The 21350-nt window shown below is 52.9% G+C and overlaps 1 protein-coding gene across 10 annotated transcripts in view; it reads right to left on the bottom strand.

Annotated features, from left to right (window-relative positions):
* Positions 1-304: 304 nt before the first annotated feature.
* Positions 305-21350, bottom strand: part of PAX5 (paired box 5) — a 205492-nt gene continuing 184446 nt past the window's right edge. For all 10 annotated transcript variants that reach the window (XM_055293688.2, XM_055293692.2, XM_055293690.2 and 7 more), the window contains 2 exons: positions 13917-14003; positions 305-7758 (listed from right to left, as the gene is read on the bottom strand). In XM_055293688.2, the coding sequence (XP_055149663.1) occupies positions 7682-7758; positions 13917-14003 (164 nt within the window). In that variant the 3' untranslated portion in view covers positions 305-7681. The remainder of the gene's footprint in view (positions 7759-13916; positions 14004-21350) is intronic.

Below are 21350 nucleotides of genomic sequence, written 5' to 3'. Positions count from 1 at the left end.
GCTCATCAGTATGTGCTGAATGAATGAATGACGTGGGGATTACCATTTCGGAACTGAAGAAGTTGACATTAAATCACAGTTAGGAGTCAAATCCAGAGTGGAGGCTCACCCATGACTCCACCTGCCAAGCCTGGGGACATCTCAAGGGTGGATTCTGTGCCTGCTGCCCCCTGCCCAGGGCAGAGCCCAATTCTGCAGCATGGATTTGTTTTGACAAAAACAATCAAATCCACGCATGACTACGGTACAGTCAAAGTTGTCAAAGAGCATCCTCAAACTAGTAAAAACAAACAAGATCAAATTCTTTTTCTGAACTTAAAAAATTACTTTTATTTTAGGAACCAATAAAATTATGGCAAATATTTACAAATAATTATCTCACATAAAGGTTACATAAAATCAATTCTTCACAAGTAACAGCCACTCATGAAAAGACACACAGATATTGAAACTACGCCAATCTTATTGCATGTTTCTCCAACTAATCTAAAATAAAGGTGTTGCAGTCAACCATTTAACTTAAAAGGAAGCCACAAATTGCAGGTTTGACGAGGAAAAGAAAGTAAAAAAAAAAATTAAACCAAAACCCCACCCCTGTTTTCTCCCAAGTCCCACCCTTAGCCCTGCCCTCCTCCCCAAAAAAGAAAAATATGTCCAACATCTTTGGCAAATTGGCACTGCTGTAATTACATTCAAATATTATTACACACAAAAGCAACACACGTCACTAAGAAAAAAACCACCAATATTTCAAGTCAGTTATTTTCTACTAGAAAAAAAGAATACAAAACATACACATTTTTTAAGAAGCATTTTTTTTTCAATCCATTGGAGACAGATCATCTCCCACTTTCAAAGGCAATTCAATTGTGGTTTTTGTTGTTGGTTTTTTTGTATTTTTTTTTTTTTTTTTACAAGTAAGCGTCTATGCAGGCATCACAAACTTTGGCGGATACAGTAGATATGTATTTCTTTGATGCTGAAAGGTCAGTCCCTAAGACAAAGTCAAATGTTTCAAAGAATTAAAAGCAAAATCCATGTGTCTTCCTGGCAAAGGTTTCCATTTGCAATGTAATCTGCATTTCTACAAATACTTAATGTCCAAGGCCACTAGAGGGTGAAAAACCAGGGCAGCGTCTTCCAGCAGGAGTCAGGGCAAACCCAGAGCCAAAACTCCATTCTCAACCCAACCTTGGAGGTCCAGCTGCTGGGGCTGAGAAGTGGGGCCCAGGCAACGCCAGGCCCTCACTGCCCGCCACCCTCTGCTGTGCTGGGTCTTGGGGCCAGGGGATGGGCCTGCCTCTTGCTGAGCCCTGGGACAGGCTGCCGCCGGGTCTGCTCACCTTCTCTGACCCAAGTCGAGGAGAGCAGGCAAGAATTGGCATGGGGAGACTCAGTGCTGTTTCTGAGTTTCAAGTATGTCTGAGGTGTAGGGGAGTGAGTGTGTGTGTGTGTGAGTGTGTGAGTGTGAGTGTTTGAGTGTGTGTGAGTGTGTGAGAGTGTGTGTGTGTGAGTGTGTGTGTCAGTATGTGTGTGTGAGTGTGTGTGAGTGTGTGTGTGAGTGTGAGTGTGTGTGTGTGTGTTTACGTGCTCGTGCACATTATGGAGGGGAAGGCCAGATTCTGAGGCTCTGAACTTTTTGCAGAGTGTTTAAAATAGACTCAGGATTTATTTATTTTCTTTTTAGCTTTATAGCAATTAATTGGCTATTGATTGGTTGGAATGTTCAACTCTCCATTTCCTCAAATACAGTAAAATAGTTTCATTAAAATGTATTCATGCTTGAAAAGAAGGGCGCCATTAAATGGTTTCCTTTCTGTTCCACTCCAAGGGAAATGCGCCGTTTGTAAATCAAAAATCCATCATCCAAAATCACTTGTTCTTAATGATGCTTTTGGAGAAGATGAGGGACGTGGCCACAGGCATGGTGATTTTGGGGACAAGGGCGACCAGCGGCCATAGCCACAGGGTCATGGGGTGGGGGGCGGGGGTCAGGGCAGGTGAGGCTGGTGTGGCCTCCTCCTGGCGTGACCTCCTCCTGCCAGGCCTCAGAGTCGGGGAGGGGATGCGTGACTGCCAAGTCACCCCCACCCTGCTGTTTCACCTGCTTCCCTCCCTGGGCCCCGATCAGCCACCCGAAGCTGATGGGTGGGTGGGTTGGTGCCTCTGTCTCTCCTGCCACAGGCCAAGTACCCTACCTGAGATGACTCCTTTGAGGCTTCACTGATTGTCCCTCAGTAGATATTAATAGGTAAGCAGCTGCATTTTCTCCTTGTGTTGCTCAGGGATCTAAGATGTGGGAACAAGAATTTCTGGGCTTTCTGAATAGTGGCTACGTTTACCCATCTTGGAGATGAGCTAAAGGGGACCCCTCGGATTGAAACTCTAGAATGGCAGTGACATGATTCTGAGGTTCCCTTCAATCCTGGCGTGCCCAGGAATGGAGCCTCAGCGCTGAGGAATTACCAGAAAAGGAAAGACAGACTGGTGCCTGCCCGCTCCTGGCCAGCAGCTCATTTCAGAGAAGCTGTTGCCTCATCAGGGGAGCAGGCGGGCAAGGGGCTCACAGCCTGGCCTCTGCAGAGGCCCTTGGGACCTGGCGCCACACGAGGTGCAGCCGATCTGACAGTGGGGAAGTGCACATCAGCACTGTGGTTCCCCCATGAATATGCAAGAGGGAACCCTGAGGTTTGGGGCAACAGGGGACAACAGGGGCAAGGGGCTGAAGGGGCTGCTGAGAGGTGGGGCACGCCATGGGCTAGGAGTCGTGGCCTGACTGTCCAACTTTCCAATAATGCATTTTATTACCTTTTAAGAAATGTACTTGCCTCAGACCTCTCCGAGGCCAAAAGAACGAAAGAAAGAGTTTCCCCAGGAGAGCTGGTGTGTGGCTGGGAACCATCAGAGCAGCCTCTCGATGGGTGACAAGGCCAAGGCTGCAGAACTGGTCTTGTAGCGGGGCCACCGTGGAGCTGGTCTAGCTCAGAGCACTGTGGGATCCACCCATGCCTGCCTGGACCTGGCTTGGCCATGGGGCAGGAGTTGGTTTCCACCCTCCCGGGAAGCTGTATTTCAGACTCATCGTGTTTCCAGGGCTGTGTCAGGGTGCTTGTTTGGTTTTTAAGATTTGCTTCCCCGGCTTGGAGCTCAATTCTGGCTGAATGTCATGAGGAGGGGGTGGCTGGAGCCACTGGCTGCCAAGGCTGGGCAGTCATTCCGGGGCGTGACTTCTGGTAAATGGATTTCACCCCTCAGTGCCCTGTGGCCACATCTGAGTCTCTTCCCTGCACATGTGAAAGGTGCCCAAGCAGCACTGACCTCCCCTGAAAGCCCAGCAGTTCCCCAATCCCGTCCCCAGCGCCTCTGACCTTCCACCCAACTCCACCTTCAAAGCGCAAGGCTTGTAAGAGCCCAAGATGAGGCCTGGGAGAGTGGCAGACTCTGGGCGTGCCCATTTCTACCCCTGCCTTGCTGGACACCTTGAAGCACATCTCTCACCTCTCTGGGCTCCCATGTCCTCCAAATCTGCAACAAAGGACAGGAGGTGAATGAGAAAGGGGGCAACTGACAGGCATTGGGGCTCACAGGCTGGTGCCCAGTGGGTCAAATATGGCCCATGGACATTTTTCTTTAGGTCGACAGAACATTTTACAAGTTTTCATACTTGAATGCCACTCAGGGGGGCAGGCACACTTCTGGGCATCTTGGGCACCGCTGCACCGTACTGTCTGGCGCCCTGCCCGAGTGGCAAGGCTATGCCACCCCGTTCACCCAGGAAGCAGTTCATTCAGGGTACTTGAGATTGTGGTCTGTGTTTCCAGGGGCTGTGGACACCCTGGTGGCCCTGGCTTGGGCACTCCTGCATACTGTCACAGCCAGGCCTGGAGCCTGTTCCAAAGTGGGAAGGCAAAGAAAGGGAAGTGGGGGACAGCACATGACCCTGGCACCTGGACCGCTGGAGTCAGGGCTGGACCCATGTCCAGGCCTGGTCAGGGATTATGGTGTGGCCTTGAATTGACTCTGATACCCTCTGAACCTCAGGGACAGCTGGGAAAGAGTCTGGATGAAACCTCAGAAGCACTGTTGTGGATTTGGTCAAAGACTCCGCAGGTTTCAATGTTCTTAGGAAACAAAGCCGCCAACCTCCAGGCCCCTAGGTCAGGCCAGCCTCTGGGTCCCTGTTCTTTCTTGCCTTATTGTGGGTCTGGGGGATTTCTAGGGAATGGGGGTTGGCGAGTGTCTTTAAGCCATACACTCCCATGACAGGAGCATAACTCAGTGGAGAGAGAATGGGGCCTGGATATCTGAGAATTCACTTCGCCTCTATGTTGCCATGTGAGCCCCAAATGTCAAGTTCCCTGTCTATAAAGTAGGCATCATGCTCGTTGCCCCACAGAGTGGTCGAGGATTGCAAAGCACCGTACGATGTCAGTTATGGAAGGGCTAGCCTTAACTAAGGTGCCTTGGGAAAGGGATGTTGGGTTTGATATACCATCAAATTTTTCTAGGTTGGAGCTAGACTAATGGTATGAAAAATTTTCATAAAATCCACAATGTCCTTTTCCAAAAGTCAGAGCTGGAACACAGGGCAGAAGGCCCATGGAGAAATGCCCCAGGCCTTCTGCCACGATGCTGGTGAGGCCCCGGACTTGTGTTTTCCATTCAGAATTCTCTGGCATCTACTCAACCGCTTGTGTCCTTTGGAGCCATCCTCACCAAGCTCCCAGGCAGCTCCGCCGGACCGCGAAGTGCTGTGAATTGGTGAGAGCGGGCGTGTGTGTGTGTGTGAGAACATCCGTGTGCATCCATGTGCGCTTGTGCTTCTGCCTGGCATCCCAGGAGTCAAGTGGTTGTCTCACAAATACAAAACCAATCTGAGGACCAGCAAAGCCTCAGGTGAGAGAGGAAAGGTATGGGGGGAGCTCATTACAGGGCAAGAAGAGGAACAGGATGGGGAGAGGGGGCCGCTGTGGGCCAGGTGGGCTTTGCCGAGGAAGGATGCTGCATGCCTCAGGCAGCTGGTTCAGGGGAGGCTGACCTCCTCCCAACAGCCTGGAACAACAAGGAGGGCAGGCTCCAAAGATGTGGGTACACATCATTCCAAAAGAAGGGTGACAGGGGGCAGAGGCTCAAGAAGCCTGTGCTGAAGACCCCTGACCCCACCACTTCCTGCTAAATGGAGGGAGGCAGGGAGAGAGGTGCCAGGTAACATACCTTCTCCTACCTTACCTGACAGGTGGAGGCTGCAGCCAGCTCACCCTGGCTCCTGGAGGTGGACTCTGGCCCCAACTACCTCCCTTCTTTGCCCCGCAGGTTCTGGGCGGGGGCAGGGGTGCGTGTGCCTGCTGTGAGCTTGCTGGGCTCCATCCCTGGCCTGGGTGACCAGGCTTCCTTGGCAGTTTTACAGACTGAGTGTCTAGGGCATGGGGCCCAGAACCATCTCCCACTGCTCTGTCAACTCTCCTCAGGAATAGGAGATGTGGATAGACCAGGGTGACGGGGAACACCATGGGTTGGGGGTCAGGAGCCCAAGTCCCAGCCCCGCCCCCACCAGTCACTGCTTGGGGACTCCACCTTGCTGAGCCTTAGTTTTCCCTTCTGTTTCACCACCCTGTGGGGGGCTTAGGGAACAAAATACTTAGCGGTGGCCAGAGGAAGTCTGCTTTGTTTCCCTGCATGGTCCTGGCCTTCCCCAAGCTGGGCCTCAGTTTCCCACAAGGGAAGTTGGGCTAGGTCTTTTTCCAGGCTCTTCTGATTCCTGCCCCTCTGGGTGTTCCTGTTTCCCACTTGGTCCAAATATTAGTGAGCCTCAGGTGCCCACCCCCATCTGCTTGCTTGGAAGTAGAGGGCCTGCCCCAGATGATCCTGTCACAGCCCCAGCTCCCTGGAGAGAAGAGGGGAAGGAAAGAGCTGTGGGGTGGCCCTACAGGTGACCCTGCTGCACCAAGGCAGCCAAGGCTCAAAGAGGTGCAGGGCTTTGTCTGAGGTCCCACAGCAAAGACATGTAGCCAGGACCAGGACAAGACCTGCCTGGCCTGCTGATCCCAAGTCCAGTCTCTCTCTGCCCTGGCTCTCTGCCATCCTTGTGACATACAGATATGGGGGACACTGTCACCTAAGAAGGCCAGGCCTCCTCTCATCACTGTCATTCAGCCCAGGTTTGGACAAGGGCTCTACCTGGCTGCTGTGAGTTGACAAGAGAGACTATGCAAGGCATTAAGGCCCCAGGTAAAGAGATGATGGCACCTGGCACCCCCATGTCAAAATCACTCCCAGGTCACACAGCAGCTGTCCTGCCCCTCCCCCAGGAGGCCTTCCTCTGTCCCCCAGATCTTCCCGGCTGGCTTCCTCTGACCACCCTAGCCCACAGTGAGTTCTCCAAGCTCCCTCTCCAAGTTCCCGTGGCCCTTGGCCATGGCCCTGACCATCGCGGCCCCTTAGATCAACAGGTGGGCATGCGTTGTGCGAAATTAGGCATCTGCCCCAGCCCCAGCACCTCCACGCCCAGCTGCCTGCTAAGCTCCACGAGGACGGGGAGGGTCTGCCCCGAGAGGATGCTCAGAAGTTCTGGCTGTAGGCCGTTTGTGATCTAGGTGTGGGGGAAAGTCCTCTGTGTTAATTATTGTCTACATCACCGGAACAGACTTGCCCAGAATCCACTTGCTGGGGTCCTGGAGGGTGGGTGAAGTGTCCGTGGCAGGTGTCCAAAGTGACCTGAACCTGGGCATGCCTCAGAAAACACAGTTCCAGGGGCTGAGGGAGTAGGGAGAGCCTCAGGCCCCTCCTTGGCTGGGATCAGATGATCTCCTGCATCCCATCCAGCCCTCACATTCAAAGTCCACAATGTAATCAATACCTCGGATGACATTCTGCTTCGGAAAAGTAGCTGAAGAATCTCCCAGACAGTTTTCTTTGAGTTCTTTGATCTGGAAAAGAGCCGCTCATACTGCATCAGTCCCAGAGAAATAGAGGCAGGAAACCAGGGCATCTCCCCAAAGTGTGCTCCTCTTAGAGAGGGGCCTCGGGGGAGCCTGCAGCACAACCAGCCCAGTGAGACTCCTCGTGAAGATACTAGAGAAGGAGGGATGAGCAGGAGGCTGGGGCCCAAGGGCGGCATCCTCTGTCTCGAGGACAGCTCTGAGCCCACCTGCCAGGGTCACCCAGGGCAGAGAGGATGCTCTGCCACAGGTCTAAGATGTCCGGTGACGCACCAGGAGTGCAAGATGCATCATGGGTGGAGCAGTCTTCTCAGTCGGACCTTCAGGCCCACAGAAAAGCAAGAAGGTATTTACATGGGTGCTGCTGAAGCAACAAAAGCAAGCTCTCCTTCCCAGGCTGGGGTGGTTACGATGGCTGGATAGTTAGACAGCTGGGGGACTAGCAGTCTGGGCTGGGGCTGCGGTTATTTGCAGAACAGTCTATTGGTTTGCAGAGACCCAGTGGCCATCAGGAGAAGCTCATAGATTGGCTTTTAGAAACGGACAAGGATCCAGAAGTCCAACGGCCCCACCATAGGGCCCCAGAGTCCCTGGAGGAAGAGAGGAGGAGGGGAGCTTCAGGCAAGTAGGGGGTGCTGGGGGATGGTCTCATGGGCTCCTCTGGCTATCTTCAGGAGGGCTGGGTGGCTGTCACCCTCAATGATATGTGCCATCAGTGTTTGGTGCCCGCCTGGCTCCAAGGGTCAGTGACGGTCATAGGCAGTGGCGGCTGCAGGTGGGGCAGCTCCTCGGGTGGCAGCGCTATAATAGTAGGGGGAGCCTGGAAGAGACGAGAGAGAGCACTGAGGTCAGATCTGGGGTCCCCTTTCCACCAGTCTCCTCCACTTCTGTCCTTTCTTCCCCTCACCCAGTCCGGGCCACCATCCTCTCTCACCAAGATCTCTGTCCCAGTCTGCTCCCCAAATGGCAGGGCCACAACCTGCTCACAAGATTTCGAGGCTCTTCGCCATCTAGAGCTGGGGTCAGGAGCCTGGGGCTCTTGGGTCCAATCCTCCCAGCTGCCCGTTTTAGTGAATAACATTTTACTGGAACATAGTCTTGCCTATGAATTTAGGCATTGCCCATTACTGCTTTACTGCTATTATGACAGAGTTGGGTAGTTGCAACAGAGACACTATGGCCTGCAAAGCCTAAAATATTTACTCTCTGGCTCTTTATAGAAATCATTTGCCAACCCCTGACCTAGAAGATAAAAACATGAAAAGCATTCCCTTTGTTTGGCCTGCAGGTGCTCTGTGATCTATCCCCAGCCAGCATCTCTGAATTCATTTCCCTCAGGGAAGGCCCCTCCTGCCCACACTCATATATCATGCTTAAGCTGGACGAAACTCCTTGCAGCTCTCTCAAATATACACAATGCGAACAGATGAGCACATCCTCTGTGCCCGGCCCTTCTAGGGCCTGTGCATGTATTATCTCATTTAAACCTATGCGGTAGGCACAGTTTAGCTCATGCTAGCATACTCTCCTGCCTCTGTGCCTTTCCCCACAATGTGCTTCCTGCCTGGAACTCTTGGCCTGCACCCTCACCCCTTTTCCCATCTGTTAAACTTCTATGCCTCTTTCAAATCTCAGAGCCCTGTCTCCTCCTCTGGGAAGCCCCCTGCCCTGAGCTCACACTCCCCTGTAGTCTGTCCCTATGCTATGAGAAAGACTTCTTTCTGCACTTCCCCCATCCCCGGATGGAGAGCCCCCAAAAGGCAGAAGCTGGGTTCTGCTCTTCCTGGGAGTCTGTCCCCAGTTCCAGCCTGGATCCGCATGTGGCACCTGCTTGGCTGGATTGGATGTGTAAACGAACCAACTTTGCTGAGTGAGCAAACGATAGCGAAGACACCCCCTGCCCATTCATTCATTCACTCATTCATTCACCACTCATTTCCTGACCCTGCTGAGGGCAGGTCTGGGCAATAATGGGGCAAACGCCAGCCTGACACAGGTTAATATTCAGAGCAGGAAGGGGATCCAAGGTCAGAAAGAAGCTCTGGAGAGTGCGAGATGGGTCTAGCAAGTTGGCTTTTGGATTAGGGAGTGTCAACCTGTACCATAACTGGGGGCTGAGTCCTGGAGTCTGCCAGAGTAGGAGTGACACTTTGGGATGCACCACCTCTCCTTCTCATTCAGCCCTGATGAACCAATGTACTGCTCCCTCCCCATCCTCCCAAGGAGGCAGTATGGCAGTGGAGGAGCTAGTACCTTGCTGTGCTGTTTCAGACGGCACAAACACCAACCCCATGCCTAAGTATTCCCTGAGATGGGTTTTCTTCTGCCACCTCTTCTGTCACCTCCCTGGCTGCAGTCCCGACTCAGAGACCCCTGTCAGCCTTCCTCTGTTCTCTCTTGTGAGGGATGGGGACAGCCACCCATGGAGTGTCTGCAGTGCCTGCCGTTCGTCCTGCCTGCAGGTGGGCCCAGAGGAAGGCGGGTGTGTGTGCGTGAGAGGGGCATGGCACGAAGGCAGGGCAATCACAGGGTCTGCCCTACACACAGGCCCCAAAGGACAGGAAACGGAAGTAGAGTCTTCTCCTTGGAGGATCCCTGGCTTGACCCTCCAAGCCCTCAACCCCAGCCACCTCTCACCCTGGACTCTGACCCACTCCCTCCCAAAGCCAGGCTAGACCCTCCAGCGGGCCTCCACGTGAGAGCTTGCATTTACTGTGAAAAATGAAAACATCACCTCACAAAGCACTCTGTCGTCCTGGCGCCCATTAGACCTCCATCTAGAATAAACTTGTCTTTTCTTCTGTCATTTTTCCTCTCTAATTCACATTATCAATTTACTGCTTGACACAGTCATTCCCGGCTCTGCTTTCTCTCTAATCCCTTTACAGAGGCCACAGGCGCTCCTATTCTAATCCTAATTGACCGCGGCTGGCCTTTCTTCCTGCCGGGACCGCAGCCTCCTTGCCACCCTGGGGCCCTGGTGGGATGCTGAGTCACAGTTGCCCTGGCTGAGGGACATTCTCCCGAGAAGGCAAAGTGCCCCAGTCCTTCTGCTTCATCTCCTGGCATCGCTGATCCTCACCTTGGCCATTCCTGGGAAGGAGGCTTCAGCCAGGCTGGCCGAGGTGTCGGCAGCACGTGCGAGGGTGTGTGCGAGTGGGAGTGGGGATGTGAGCATGTGTCTGTGTGTGTGTGTGTAGTGTGCATGTGTGTGTGAGTGTACGAGTGTGTGGGCGTGTGTGTGAGTGTACGAGTGTCAGCGTGTGTCTGTGTATGCGTGCATGTGTGTGTGTAGGGTCTCGCCTGTTCCACAGAGCCCACCAATCTAGCAGGAGCACCAAGGGACCTCCGGACAGGTTTCCATGCCCTGGCACCCTCCCCAGATGTCACGAATAATCCATCTAGGCCTCCCTGCCCTGGGGTATTCTCTCAGGCCATGCCGAAGACACTGTGGGGCAGGGTGGGCCGGGAGAGGTGAACGGGCCTGGAGCTATTTGCAAGGCTGTGGGTTGGGGAGCCAGCAATCTCTCCATCTTCAAGAAGGTGGGATCACTGCTTCCTCCGCCCTGCACGTCTCAAGAGAGCATGCATGCAGCTCCTGTTGGAATGAGGCTGCAGGGATGACTATCCTCAATTTACATCTGAGGCAACTGAGGCCCAGACCTGCCTAGGCTCCTCCAGGTTATAGACTTGGGCAGTGCAGGGACCATTTCTCATGTTTGTTGCTGCCCAATATCGTTTGTGCTCTTCCTGTGTTTGCAGAGATTCTGCAGTAGGAGGCCTGCTCCTTTGAGCCAGAAGTCAGAAATCATCCTCCCAGCTTCCCTTGCTGCTAGGGCACAGGTGTGTTTCGTGGGCTCTGCCAATTAGACTTTCTTGTATATGACCTTGATTGAGACGGGAGCCACTTGAAGCAGTGGGCTGGGGGACTCCATCTGTTGGGAGTGGGTGGCAAAGGCATCCAGCTTTGGCTGGGGGCAGGACAGAGCTTCCAGTGCCCACTTCCGAGCACCCTGGGAAAAGTTACAGTGGAGTGGAGCTGCACTCTGGGTGCTGGCTGGCAGCAGGGCTGTTGATGCTAGTGCAACTCTAGTTGTGTGGTGGGTGTTGTCCTGGCTGTGTCCCATGCCTACCTCTTTTTGTCCTCCTGGAGATTCTAAGAGTCCCAAATATCCCTTAATAAATTCGTTTTCTGCTTAAGCCAGTCAGAGTGGATTCTGTTGTTTGAAACTGAAAGCCTGACAGATACAGATAGTAACCCACTTTCAAAGCTGGCCAGAGCCAGTCTCATCACTCACACACAGGTCTGAGTATTCAGGACTCAGGACTCCCAAGGCCTGTTTCTACAGAGGGGTGAGGCCTCTTTTCCTGGCTTGGCGTTGTTCAAAGTGCGAATCAGTCAGGGAGAGTAGAGTACCACATCACATACTGGTTCCAGAAATAGGCTCTGTTGTCAGGGTGACCTGAATTTAAATCCTCCTTCTGCCACCTGAATGCTGTGTGACCTCAGGTGAATTAGTTCACCTTTCTGAGCCTCATTGTCCTCTTCTGTATAATAGAGATAATAATATGTGCTCTGTAGGGTTGCTGAGAGGATGAAATCAGATAGCCCATGTGAAAAGGGTTTTGGGTGCCTGGTGCAATTAGCAAGTGCTCATGTAGATGAATGGAGTTTTGCTTCCTCTTCTTCCTCTCCATGCTGTCTCTGGCCCACTAAAGGTACTGAGCACTTCCCAGCACAGACACCCCTGCCTGAGGCTCCCACCCACAGCCTGTGAGCTCCCTGGGACAGAGTGTGCACCTTTTCCACAACAGGCACACAGCCCAAGCCTAACAATTGGGGCTGTGAACTAGATTTCACTCCAGCTTGAGTAGCAAAAGCCTCGGATGTGGTCTAGTCCTGCCCTCCCCTCCCCATCTCCTCAGACCTACACGGTCAGGTCCAAACTCCCCAGCCTGGCCTTCAAGGGGCCGCTCTGTGCACACTCCACAGATCGCCCCACCTCCTACACCAAGCCTTTGCCACAAGTGCCTGAGACGTTTCTTCTAATTTCTCTGCTTCTTGAATTCCCAGGCAAATAAATGACAGCCACTATCAACCTCTAGGACACCTTGTAAAAATGAAAAAAGGTGTCCCTTTTGAAAAGGTGCAGCCCTGTGCCAGGGCTCAGGGTTTTGTGCCATGCGTGGGCTGGGGTTCAGCTCCCACTTGTCCCCTTGGTCAGTGCAGTCATGTGTGGCAGCCCTGGGCCACCATGGCCTCCTTGGGGTCACCTCTCCATCAGAAGGAACCTCTCCCACAGGCCAGTGTCCAGGTCTCCTATGTGCCATATCCCCTGGGGTCTCCCAGCAGAACTGGGATCAGGCCTCTGCCTGAGGCAGATTTCCTGGGAAGGACTCCCAGGTTTGCTCCTCAAGACTCATCTCCCTACCCCCACCCCTGCGGAAGACACTGGTTCAGGGAGCCCACAGCCAGCCCATGCCTCCTGTTTCCTGAGACTGACGTCTGGGTCAACTCAAATAGTCCACTTAAGAAAAAAACGTTAGGTAAGCGGATATCTTCATTCAATACTTAGAACTAATTTTGATCAAAACCGAAAAAGGAGTCTGAGAAGATATCAATCTGCAGATTCTGCCGCTCTTGGAGGCCACAAATAAGAAGAAGCTAGGAGTCTTCTGCAAGGCTTGAAATCTCCTTGCACAGGGACCTGCAGCACTAACGGGAATTGTTTCTTATTGAATCCCCAAGTCATGCATGACACACCAAAATCCTCTGGACAGCCCAAGGCCCCAAGTGCATAGAATGGTAGTAGCAAGAGAGAAGTGGTTTCCATACTGTGTGTCTGTCCTAGCCACCAAATCAGGCTTGGGAAGGGGTCAAGGCTGAGATTACATGGCCTTTTTCACAGACCTATGGCTTGGCAGCTTGAGTTTGAAGACACCAGGTTATGGCTTTTCTGAAGAAGCCTGTTTCTCAGTCCTGAAATAATTAAGGATCCAAGGAATTAAAAGGTTCTTCTTTAAGGAGGTCTTGTTAAGCTGGGCAGATAAACCTGGGTGGTCTCAGAGGGCCCTTCTATGTCTGACCTTTCACTGCTCTAAGTAGAAAATTCTTAGCTGACTGCTGGGGGAGGGCTCCACATTGCTGCCTGCAGGCTGATTGGCCAGCTCTACCTCCCAGAAGGTGAGTGACATCTTTGAGCCCATGCCTCTACTTCATGTCCCAGAACCTTTAGCTCCAACTGGCACTCACTAGCTGGTTTCATGTAAGGTCAGTCCAACAAAACAGAAGGCTCCCCTTGGCCTTTTGAAGGCTGAATTAGTCTTGCATGGTCTTTGCAGTGGCCCAAATCTTGATGATGTTCACAGATCAGACTGCCACCAGTCATGAATAATCTGCCAATCCAAGGCTTGAGCAGAGGGTGGGCACCAGCTGAGCCCCAAGTGGCATGCTTTGTCAGACCTCCAGCCACAGGCAACCAGGTTCTAACAGAGCCGGCTCTGGTGATGTCCATGCAGACATCACTAATCAATCACTGGGCATCAAGGTATTTATCAAGATGGTCTCCAGGCAGCCACTACCAATCAATTCAAGTTGGTATCCTACTGACACTTATTTAGAGAGTTCTCGCCTGAATATGTCATGATGCTTAAGAAATACAAGTTACTCACAGGTAGGCACTTTTCCTACCTTCCTCTTTCTCCTTCAATGCCCTTTTTCTCCTCTGTTTCCCTTCTGTGCCATTTTTCCTAACCCACCAAAGCATCTGGGGGAGGGAGGAGGGCATGAGTAGGGCTGGAGCAGTATTTACTGCCCTAAGGCCCCCATGAAAACACCTATACTCCATGTGTCTGGGCAAGGTACCCACCCACCTCAGTGACCAGACCTCAGGATGTCGAGGGACCCAGGCCAATGAGGAGGCCTGGATGGGGTAGCCGATGGCCCAAGGGCCCTGCAGGGCCTCCGCCAATACTCACCAAGCAGCCCCGGGTTGGGGAACCTCCAGGAGTCGTTGTACGAGGAATACTGAGGGTGGCTGTAGGGACTCCCGGAAAACTCACTCCCTGTGTATGGTGGGTGGAGAGAGAAAGAGGAACCAAACGTCAAATCCAGTTCAGAAAAGGCCCTGGGTCCCAGTCAGCCTGGTTGCCAATGGCATTTGCCTCTTCCATGAGTTGCAGGCGCTTTCGTAACCAACAAAAGCAAGTCGGGTCCACATCGTTATGGAGTGGGCAGCTGTCGCTGGCATTGTCTGTATTTCTCCTCCTTATCAGTGGGAGTGAACAGTAGACTCTCACATGTGTACCATGGAACTCCCATGTCATTCCATGGCGCCATGTGCCAGATGTTCCTTGGGGCCATTGGCCCATTTTACATATGAAAAGGCTGATGCCCAGGTCGTCTCACAAAATGGTCTTGATACACCTTGCTAAGTTCAAGGCTGCAGACTGCTTCGTTCTCATCCCTGAGTGAAGCCAATCCAGGACCCCAGAATGGGCTCAGTTCTAGCCTCCCCCTGCTCCTGAGTGGCTCTGGACAGAGAAACCAAAAGTAACCGCAACCCTAGCCTGGCCCTCTGTGTTGTGAAGGCAGGGGCTGTCCCTGGGGCCTCAGTCTCATCAGGGAGATGAGACACAAACCCAGGCCCTCTGCCTGGAGGAGGCAGACAGAACTGTGCTGAAATGAAATGACAAGTCAAAGGGCTAGGGGAGCACAGAAGAGGGAGTGGTTGGGGCCTTCTGGCCACTGGGGAGGGGGCAGCTGTTGGCAGCTGTGGGCGTGCTTGGGCAGGAGCTGTGGGGTGTGCCAGGGTGTGACGAGCATTGTGGGGCATGGTGGGACCCGAGCATGGTTCACTCTGGCCAGGTGCTCATGGAGCAGTAATGCCTGCCTCTGGCACTTCCCTGGGTTCTGGGTGCCAGTCCCAAGAGAGCCTCTTTACTACTGGCTAGGTCACTAGGAGGAGAGTTCACAATTCTGTCCCTTACCACCTTGCTGCCTTGGTCTTGTAGCTGGCAGGGCCTGCCTGTCTTCCCCCATGGCTAGGGGATCCCAGAGAGTAGGCTTCAGCCTGGACTCATCGCCAGGTGCCCAGTACCCAGCAGACTGTATTCAGTAGAGGCCCTGGAACAGGGCATGGAAAGCTGGCTGCTGCTGGGTACAGAGCATGGGAGCCCTTCCCTACTGGAGGTGACGGGAGTTACATAGCCCCATGACCCCACCTGTGGCCCAAGCCTGCCTCCATGATCCCCTACAAGGATGCTTACAAAGGGCCGAAGGGTGAGAGATTCCAGAAGGGGCCAGTCAGAACCTGGGACCAAGAGCCTGCTCTCTCCCCTACAATCCAAGCCTAGAGGTGGGCCCCTGGGGCTCTGCCAGGTGGGGCAGGAATAATGAGGCAGGACTGAGGGGCCAGCCACTCCCACCTCCTGGGTCTAGCTGGCTTCCCCTGCACCTCACAACCACAGGCAGAGCATGTCCACACACACACACGCACACACACACACACACACACACGCATGCTCGCGCTCCTCCTCGGGCCTCTCTGGGGGCCACTCCCAGCCTGACAGGCTGAGCCTTCCAATTCTCTGTTTTTTATGCCTCAGTGGTCAGGGTGTCAGGTTCCGGCATGCAGAGGGAGAGCCTGGTGACAGTGGGCTGCAGCCGCCCGGCCACGGCATATCCATCAGCGCCACGGAGCCTCCTGCTCCTCAGGTGGGGGAGTAGAGAGAAAGCACAGGCTGGTGGACGGGGACAGTGCCCTCCCCTCGGGACTCTGAGCACCCGTGGAGCTGCCCTATCAGAGGCACTTCTTGACAGTGCCGAGCCCAGGGCATTGGGCTACTGTGGCAAAGGCCACCTCTGCGTCTTTGTTTAGCATCGCCTCTGCTGCCTGGCCCAGCTCCAAGGCCACTTCTTCCAGGAAGCCTCCCAGATCTCCAGCCCCACAAAGTGCAAGTCTCAGGTCCATCTGGCTGGAGTTAGTTCATTGTGGACATGTTATCCATCCCCAGATTGGCTTTGGCTCCTGCAAAGGGCCATAAACAGCTCCCAATTCCTTTATAGGATGTACCTAAGTCAGTGTCACCCACCATCCTTGACCCTGTCCCCACCTTCCTAGCCTTACAGTGGTGAGTGTAGAGGTCCTTGGATACCTCTTCCTCTGGGAAGCCCCTCTCCCACCCCTCCTCTGCCAACCCGTCTCCCGTGTGGTTCTGCAGCACTGGCTTTGCCCTGACCTGCAGGGAGTCCTCTGTGCGTGGGCATGCTTGGCCCTGCAGGTCCGTTGGATTCCTCTCCGCACCTGTGTGCCACCCTCACCCCAGCTTGATGCCCAGTCCACAGCAGACAACGGGTGTCTGAACAATCCCTGGTTGCTCACCAGCTCTCTGTAGCACAGGGAAGCCTTCCCTGATCACCATGTTTAAAAGCGAAGCTCCTTCCACCCATCTCTCTTTCCTGCTTTTTTTTTCTCCATAGAGCTGATCACAATCCAGCCTGTCTTGTTTATCCTGCTTATCTTATAATCTGCCTCTTCTACTAGGATGTAAGCTCCATGGGGGCAGGGAGTTTTGTCTGTTCAAGTCTTGATCCCAACCTCTAGCACAGGGCCTGGCCTCTAGTAGGCAGGAAAATTATTTGTGGAATGAATGAATGAATGAATGAGACTCCTAGGTCAACCAGGCACACGCTTCCAGAGCAGACTAACTCAGGCGATGGCTCTCACTTCCTCCGTTCTTAGTACCCATAGCCAGGGGTGTGTTGGACACCTGCTATGTGCCAGGATCCAAACCAATTTCTCCTATTCCATTGCCCACCACACCATCCTGCCCCTTGGTGGGAGAAATGAGCTTACCAGGGACTGGCCTGCCGGGTGTGCTAAGAATGGTAGTGTGGTGGGCACCCCCAATATGGGGCCCCTGCCCTATGAGAGCAATACACTGTGGGTAAGGGGCATTTGACCATGTATGGGTCATGAGGCTGACCTAGAGCCTGGTTCAGCCACCTGCTGGGGACTCTGGGATCATGTCTGATTATCGGAAGTGCCACACAGGAAGCTGTCTGAGTGTAGGGAGCCCTCATCCCATGAGATACGGAGAAGCCAGGTCCTTAGTCACCAGTCCGGAGAAGGCCTAGGAACACTTTCTGGGAGTGGAAGGGACCACGTGAACCAGGCCTTGAAGGGTGGGTAGGACTTTGATGGCAGAGAGAGGCAGGCATTCCAGGCACAAGCAAAGGCCCAGCAGTGGGTCTGGGCAGAACATGGCCCCTGAATGGCCAGGTCTTCCGTGAGGCCCCACAGAGGCAGCTGCAGGGCAGAGCAGGCGTGGGGCAAGAGTGTAATGCTTTTCTCTCATTAGGGCTGGGATCAGCCAAGGCTTCAGACTGGTGAGTGCCAGAATCTGGAGGACAGGCTGGAGGAGGACAGCCTGCAGTCAGGGGGCCCCTCCAGGTGGCTGTGGACACAGTCTAAGCAAGAGGGACTGGACCTGGGAGATGACACGGCAGTGGCAGGAGATGACACGGCAGTGGCATGCTTAGGCACAAAATGATGTTCCTCATGTGCAGGAAGGATGTTCTTGGGGAAGGAAATGAAACCCCCGGTTCTGTCTTTTGTTGCAGCCTCCAGAGGTGCAGCCAACAGGCCCAAGACAAAGATCCCACAATGAACCCCTTTCAGATGACCGTGCCCAGCACAAGGGACACCATGGGCCCTTCGCCTCCTTCTAACTGACCCACACTTTTGGCATCTCTCAAAAATACTAACCCCTGGAATTGGGAAACTTTACGTATTCGTAGAAAAGCTGCTGTGAGTCCTGGTAGGTGCCAGCTGACATCGGAGTGGCTGTCCCTCAGTGGGCAGTGAGACCCGCCTCTGGGAGACATACAGCTCATGGCCGTTCTCAGAGGTGGTTCCTGGCGCTCTCTGGAGTGTTGGTCACATGGAAACCCCTAAGAACTCTTTCAACAACAAAACACGTGCCTCCATCTTCTCCATTGGCACTCCCCAGGAGCAAGCAGTCCCAGGGAGAAAACAGGACTGGACCCAAAACCTCATGGGACTGGGCCTGCAGTTGGCACTGTAAGCTGGGCCCCAAAATGGTGCTGTGGGGGCAGAAGGCAGGTGGGCATGTGGTGGACACAGGCATTCCTGCAGCGGGGCTGAGAGCATGCTCTGCCATCAGGCCCTCTGCTCACTGGTTTTGTGGCCTCGGGCAAGCAATTGAACCTTCCAGGCGGAGCCTCCTCATCTTGAATATGGGCAAAATAAAAGCACCTACATCATAGGATTGGCAAGAAGTAAGTGAAAGAATGTTACTGGAAGAACAAAACTACCTTTTCCCCAGGCCAAGGGGACTGGGGATGTTGGGTGGAGATGGAAGAAGAAAGAGGCTCCTCTGAAAACTAACTGAGGCCCTAAACGTAATTTTATAGCTTTCGGTGGGGCTGGGGGCAGAAGAACATTGAAGAAGTGGGGTGCCCACGTTCCCATTTTCAGTTGTCTGTTGGGTGTTTAATCTACCTCTGCCATTTCTGCTCACTCACACTCAAATGCCTTGGATGGCCGGGTTGGTGTTTTCTCCCCACATGGAAATCAGAGGAAGGAGCCAGCAGGGTTGAGATGAAAGAAAGTGGCTGAAGAATGTCCCGAGAAGCCTGAGCCTGAGGTGAGCGTCGGAAAGTGAGCCTCCACCTGGAAATGGGGCAGAAATCTTAAGGAGAACATAGGATTTTCCCACTAGGTGGCAAATGAGGGTTTGAATCCATTTTACCTTGATTTCAAAGTGCCAGGTGATGCTGGCCAGCTATTGGGATTATTGGAATCAGAGAAAGGCATGGTGGGGCCAGAGGAGGCAACTGCATGAGCAAAGGCAGGGAGGAGGGGTGGGCAGATGGCCCACGATGGGATTCCAGGGCATCTGGGCTGATTCCCCTTCTCCAGCTGCTGTTGACAGAATTAAGAACAGAGGGCTGGTCCCCTTCTAGGCCATGCTCCAGGCCACACCCAAGGTATGCTCTGCTCTCTGCTCTTGCCCAGATCTGGCCACATTGGAGGAGAAGACAGAAAATGGCCTTTGAGGTCACCCAGACCCAAGCTCCAGGCCAGCTCTTCCTCTTCTAAGCTATGTGGCTTTGAGCACATGTGTTCACCTGTTGAGTCTCAGTTTCTTCATCTATAAAATGGAGGGAAGGAAAATCCCTACTTCTTAAGCTATGGAGAAGATCAAATGACTTCATGTTTGCATATGCTCTTTGCAAACCCCTGTGTGGTGGGGACTAGGTACCTTCTCTCATTGAGAGAGAACAAACTGAGAAATTCTGCCCCCACCCAAGCCCTCTGATCCCAGCTCCTACCCCTGCCCCTTCACCCTTTGATCCTGGGCAGGTGGGAAGAGGAAACCCAGTGACAGAAAGAAATACAGAGCTGCGGAAGTGACAGAACCGGAGGGGATTGGTGAGATCCACATAGTCAACATGCCCTTGTGTTGCAGATTGGGAAACCGAGTCTCAGAAAGGAGAAGGGACTTGGCAGAGGCCTGGCACATGCAGGCCCTCAGAGGCCAGGAAGACAGGAGGGGAAGGCTGCGTGGGAACTATCTGGATGGCAGCCTTCGGAGAAAAAATAATGATGGTGAGACTAGAAACAGAATGCTGGCAGTCAAGGAGCAGCTCCGGAGGCCACGGTACCTCATCCTCACAACAACCCCGGTGAGGAGGACACGGAGCAGAGGAGCCCGGGCTGGGGCAGAAGGAACGTGGCTTCTCACTGGGCATCTCAAGGCTGACAGTCACTCCCAGCATTCTGCCTAACCCCGAGCAATGCACTTCTTCCTTCCTTCATGCAACAAATTCATCTTATGTTGAACCTCACCAACCTGTGCCATCACTCATAGTCACAGATGATCAGGCCTGGGATGAACTTTAGAGATACGTTCCCTCAACCTTTCCATCCCCAGGGTCTTCTAGCCAGTCAGGAACAGAGCAGGGCCTGGGACCCTGGCCTATATTCCCAGACCGCAGGGATCCCACTATCCCAAGGAACACCTCGTTGAGCTGGGCCAGCAGGGGAAAGGGAAATCTTCTCATCACACCCTCCTTCACCCCGATGTATTTGAAACTTTTCAAACATACAGCAAAGTTGAAAGAATGTTACAGTGAACACGTATGTAGCCACCACCTAATTCTACCACCAATATTTTCTTATGCTTGCTTGTCATATAGATCTCCATCCCTCTAGCCTTTCCTTCATCTTAATGTGTATTTCATTTCCAAGTAAATGCAAACATCAGTACGATTTCCCCTAAGTACTTCAGCATGCATATAATTAACTGAAGTTCATTATTTGTTTACAAGTTTTTTTCTTTGGATACAAAATTTATACATAATGAAACACACAAATCTTAAATGTGCTATTGCTGTGTTTTGACAAGTGCATAGATCTGTGTGACCCAAACCCCTACCAAGATATATTAACAGAACCTTGTCAACAGCACAGAGAGAAAATTCTCTCATACTGAAGAAGGGGGCCTATTGACCAACCAAGAACCAGCTACCTGGGGGTGTAACTGAGTCATCCCCCCATGAACATAGAACTCTGAGGTTAGCACTGACAGCCCCAAACCCCGATGGGTGAAAGAGGCCCTGACCTGCAAATTCAAAGCTCCTCCAAAGCCACTACACAGAACAAAGCTAGAGGAATGTATGCTCTTTCCTCAAAGACGCAGAGAGAAAGCAGAACCTTAAGAAATTTCAGATAAATGGTGGGTTTCCCCCAAACAGTACTGTCTTCCAATATAGAAGACGTGACTGTAAAAACCAATGCACTAACCAGAGAACACTGATTAAAATAAAAAGTTTAAAAAGGGGTTATGATAAGATGCACTTAATGCAGCTGTCCTGGAGATCCCAGAGGCAGAAACATCACCAGATTCAGAGGTGTTTTCAGCTTCCCCTTCGCTCAAAGCTCAGAGATGGCAAGAAAGTCAAAGTTTCCTAAAATTCTCAGAAGTGACAGCTAAACGGGCTCAGTATAGCTCTTAATTAACCCAAAACGACACCTGCCAGATGACGGGGATTTGCAGAGCGCACTGGGGGCCGACCCCGTCTGCAGATGGTGGGCTCCCACCTCTGCTCCAGACCTTGGCCGGCTGCAATTAACATACAGAAAGTCTTTCAAAGTGACTTCGCAGCCAAGTTCTGTTTCTGAAGGATTCAAACTGGGCTTAGAGAAAATCTTTGCAGAGGAGGAGGAGGAAGAAACAATTTGAAAAGGACCATGAGGTTTCTTCAGCTCCTCTGCATGGCTTCGCAGAACTGCATGAAGTGCACGGTGGCTCAGGGATTGGCGAGTACCCGGGATGTTGCGGGACCAAATTGTTGACGACTAGAGTGAGCGTAGGCACGGCATC

Source organism: Symphalangus syndactylus, chromosome 9, assembly GCF_028878055.3.
Source record: "Symphalangus syndactylus isolate Jambi chromosome 9, NHGRI_mSymSyn1-v2.1_pri, whole genome shotgun sequence".
NCBI classification, from domain to species: domain Eukaryota; kingdom Metazoa; phylum Chordata; class Mammalia; order Primates; family Hylobatidae; genus Symphalangus; species Symphalangus syndactylus.
Note: the sequence above shows the minus strand (reverse complement) of the source record. Positions and strands in the feature narration are given on the sequence as shown.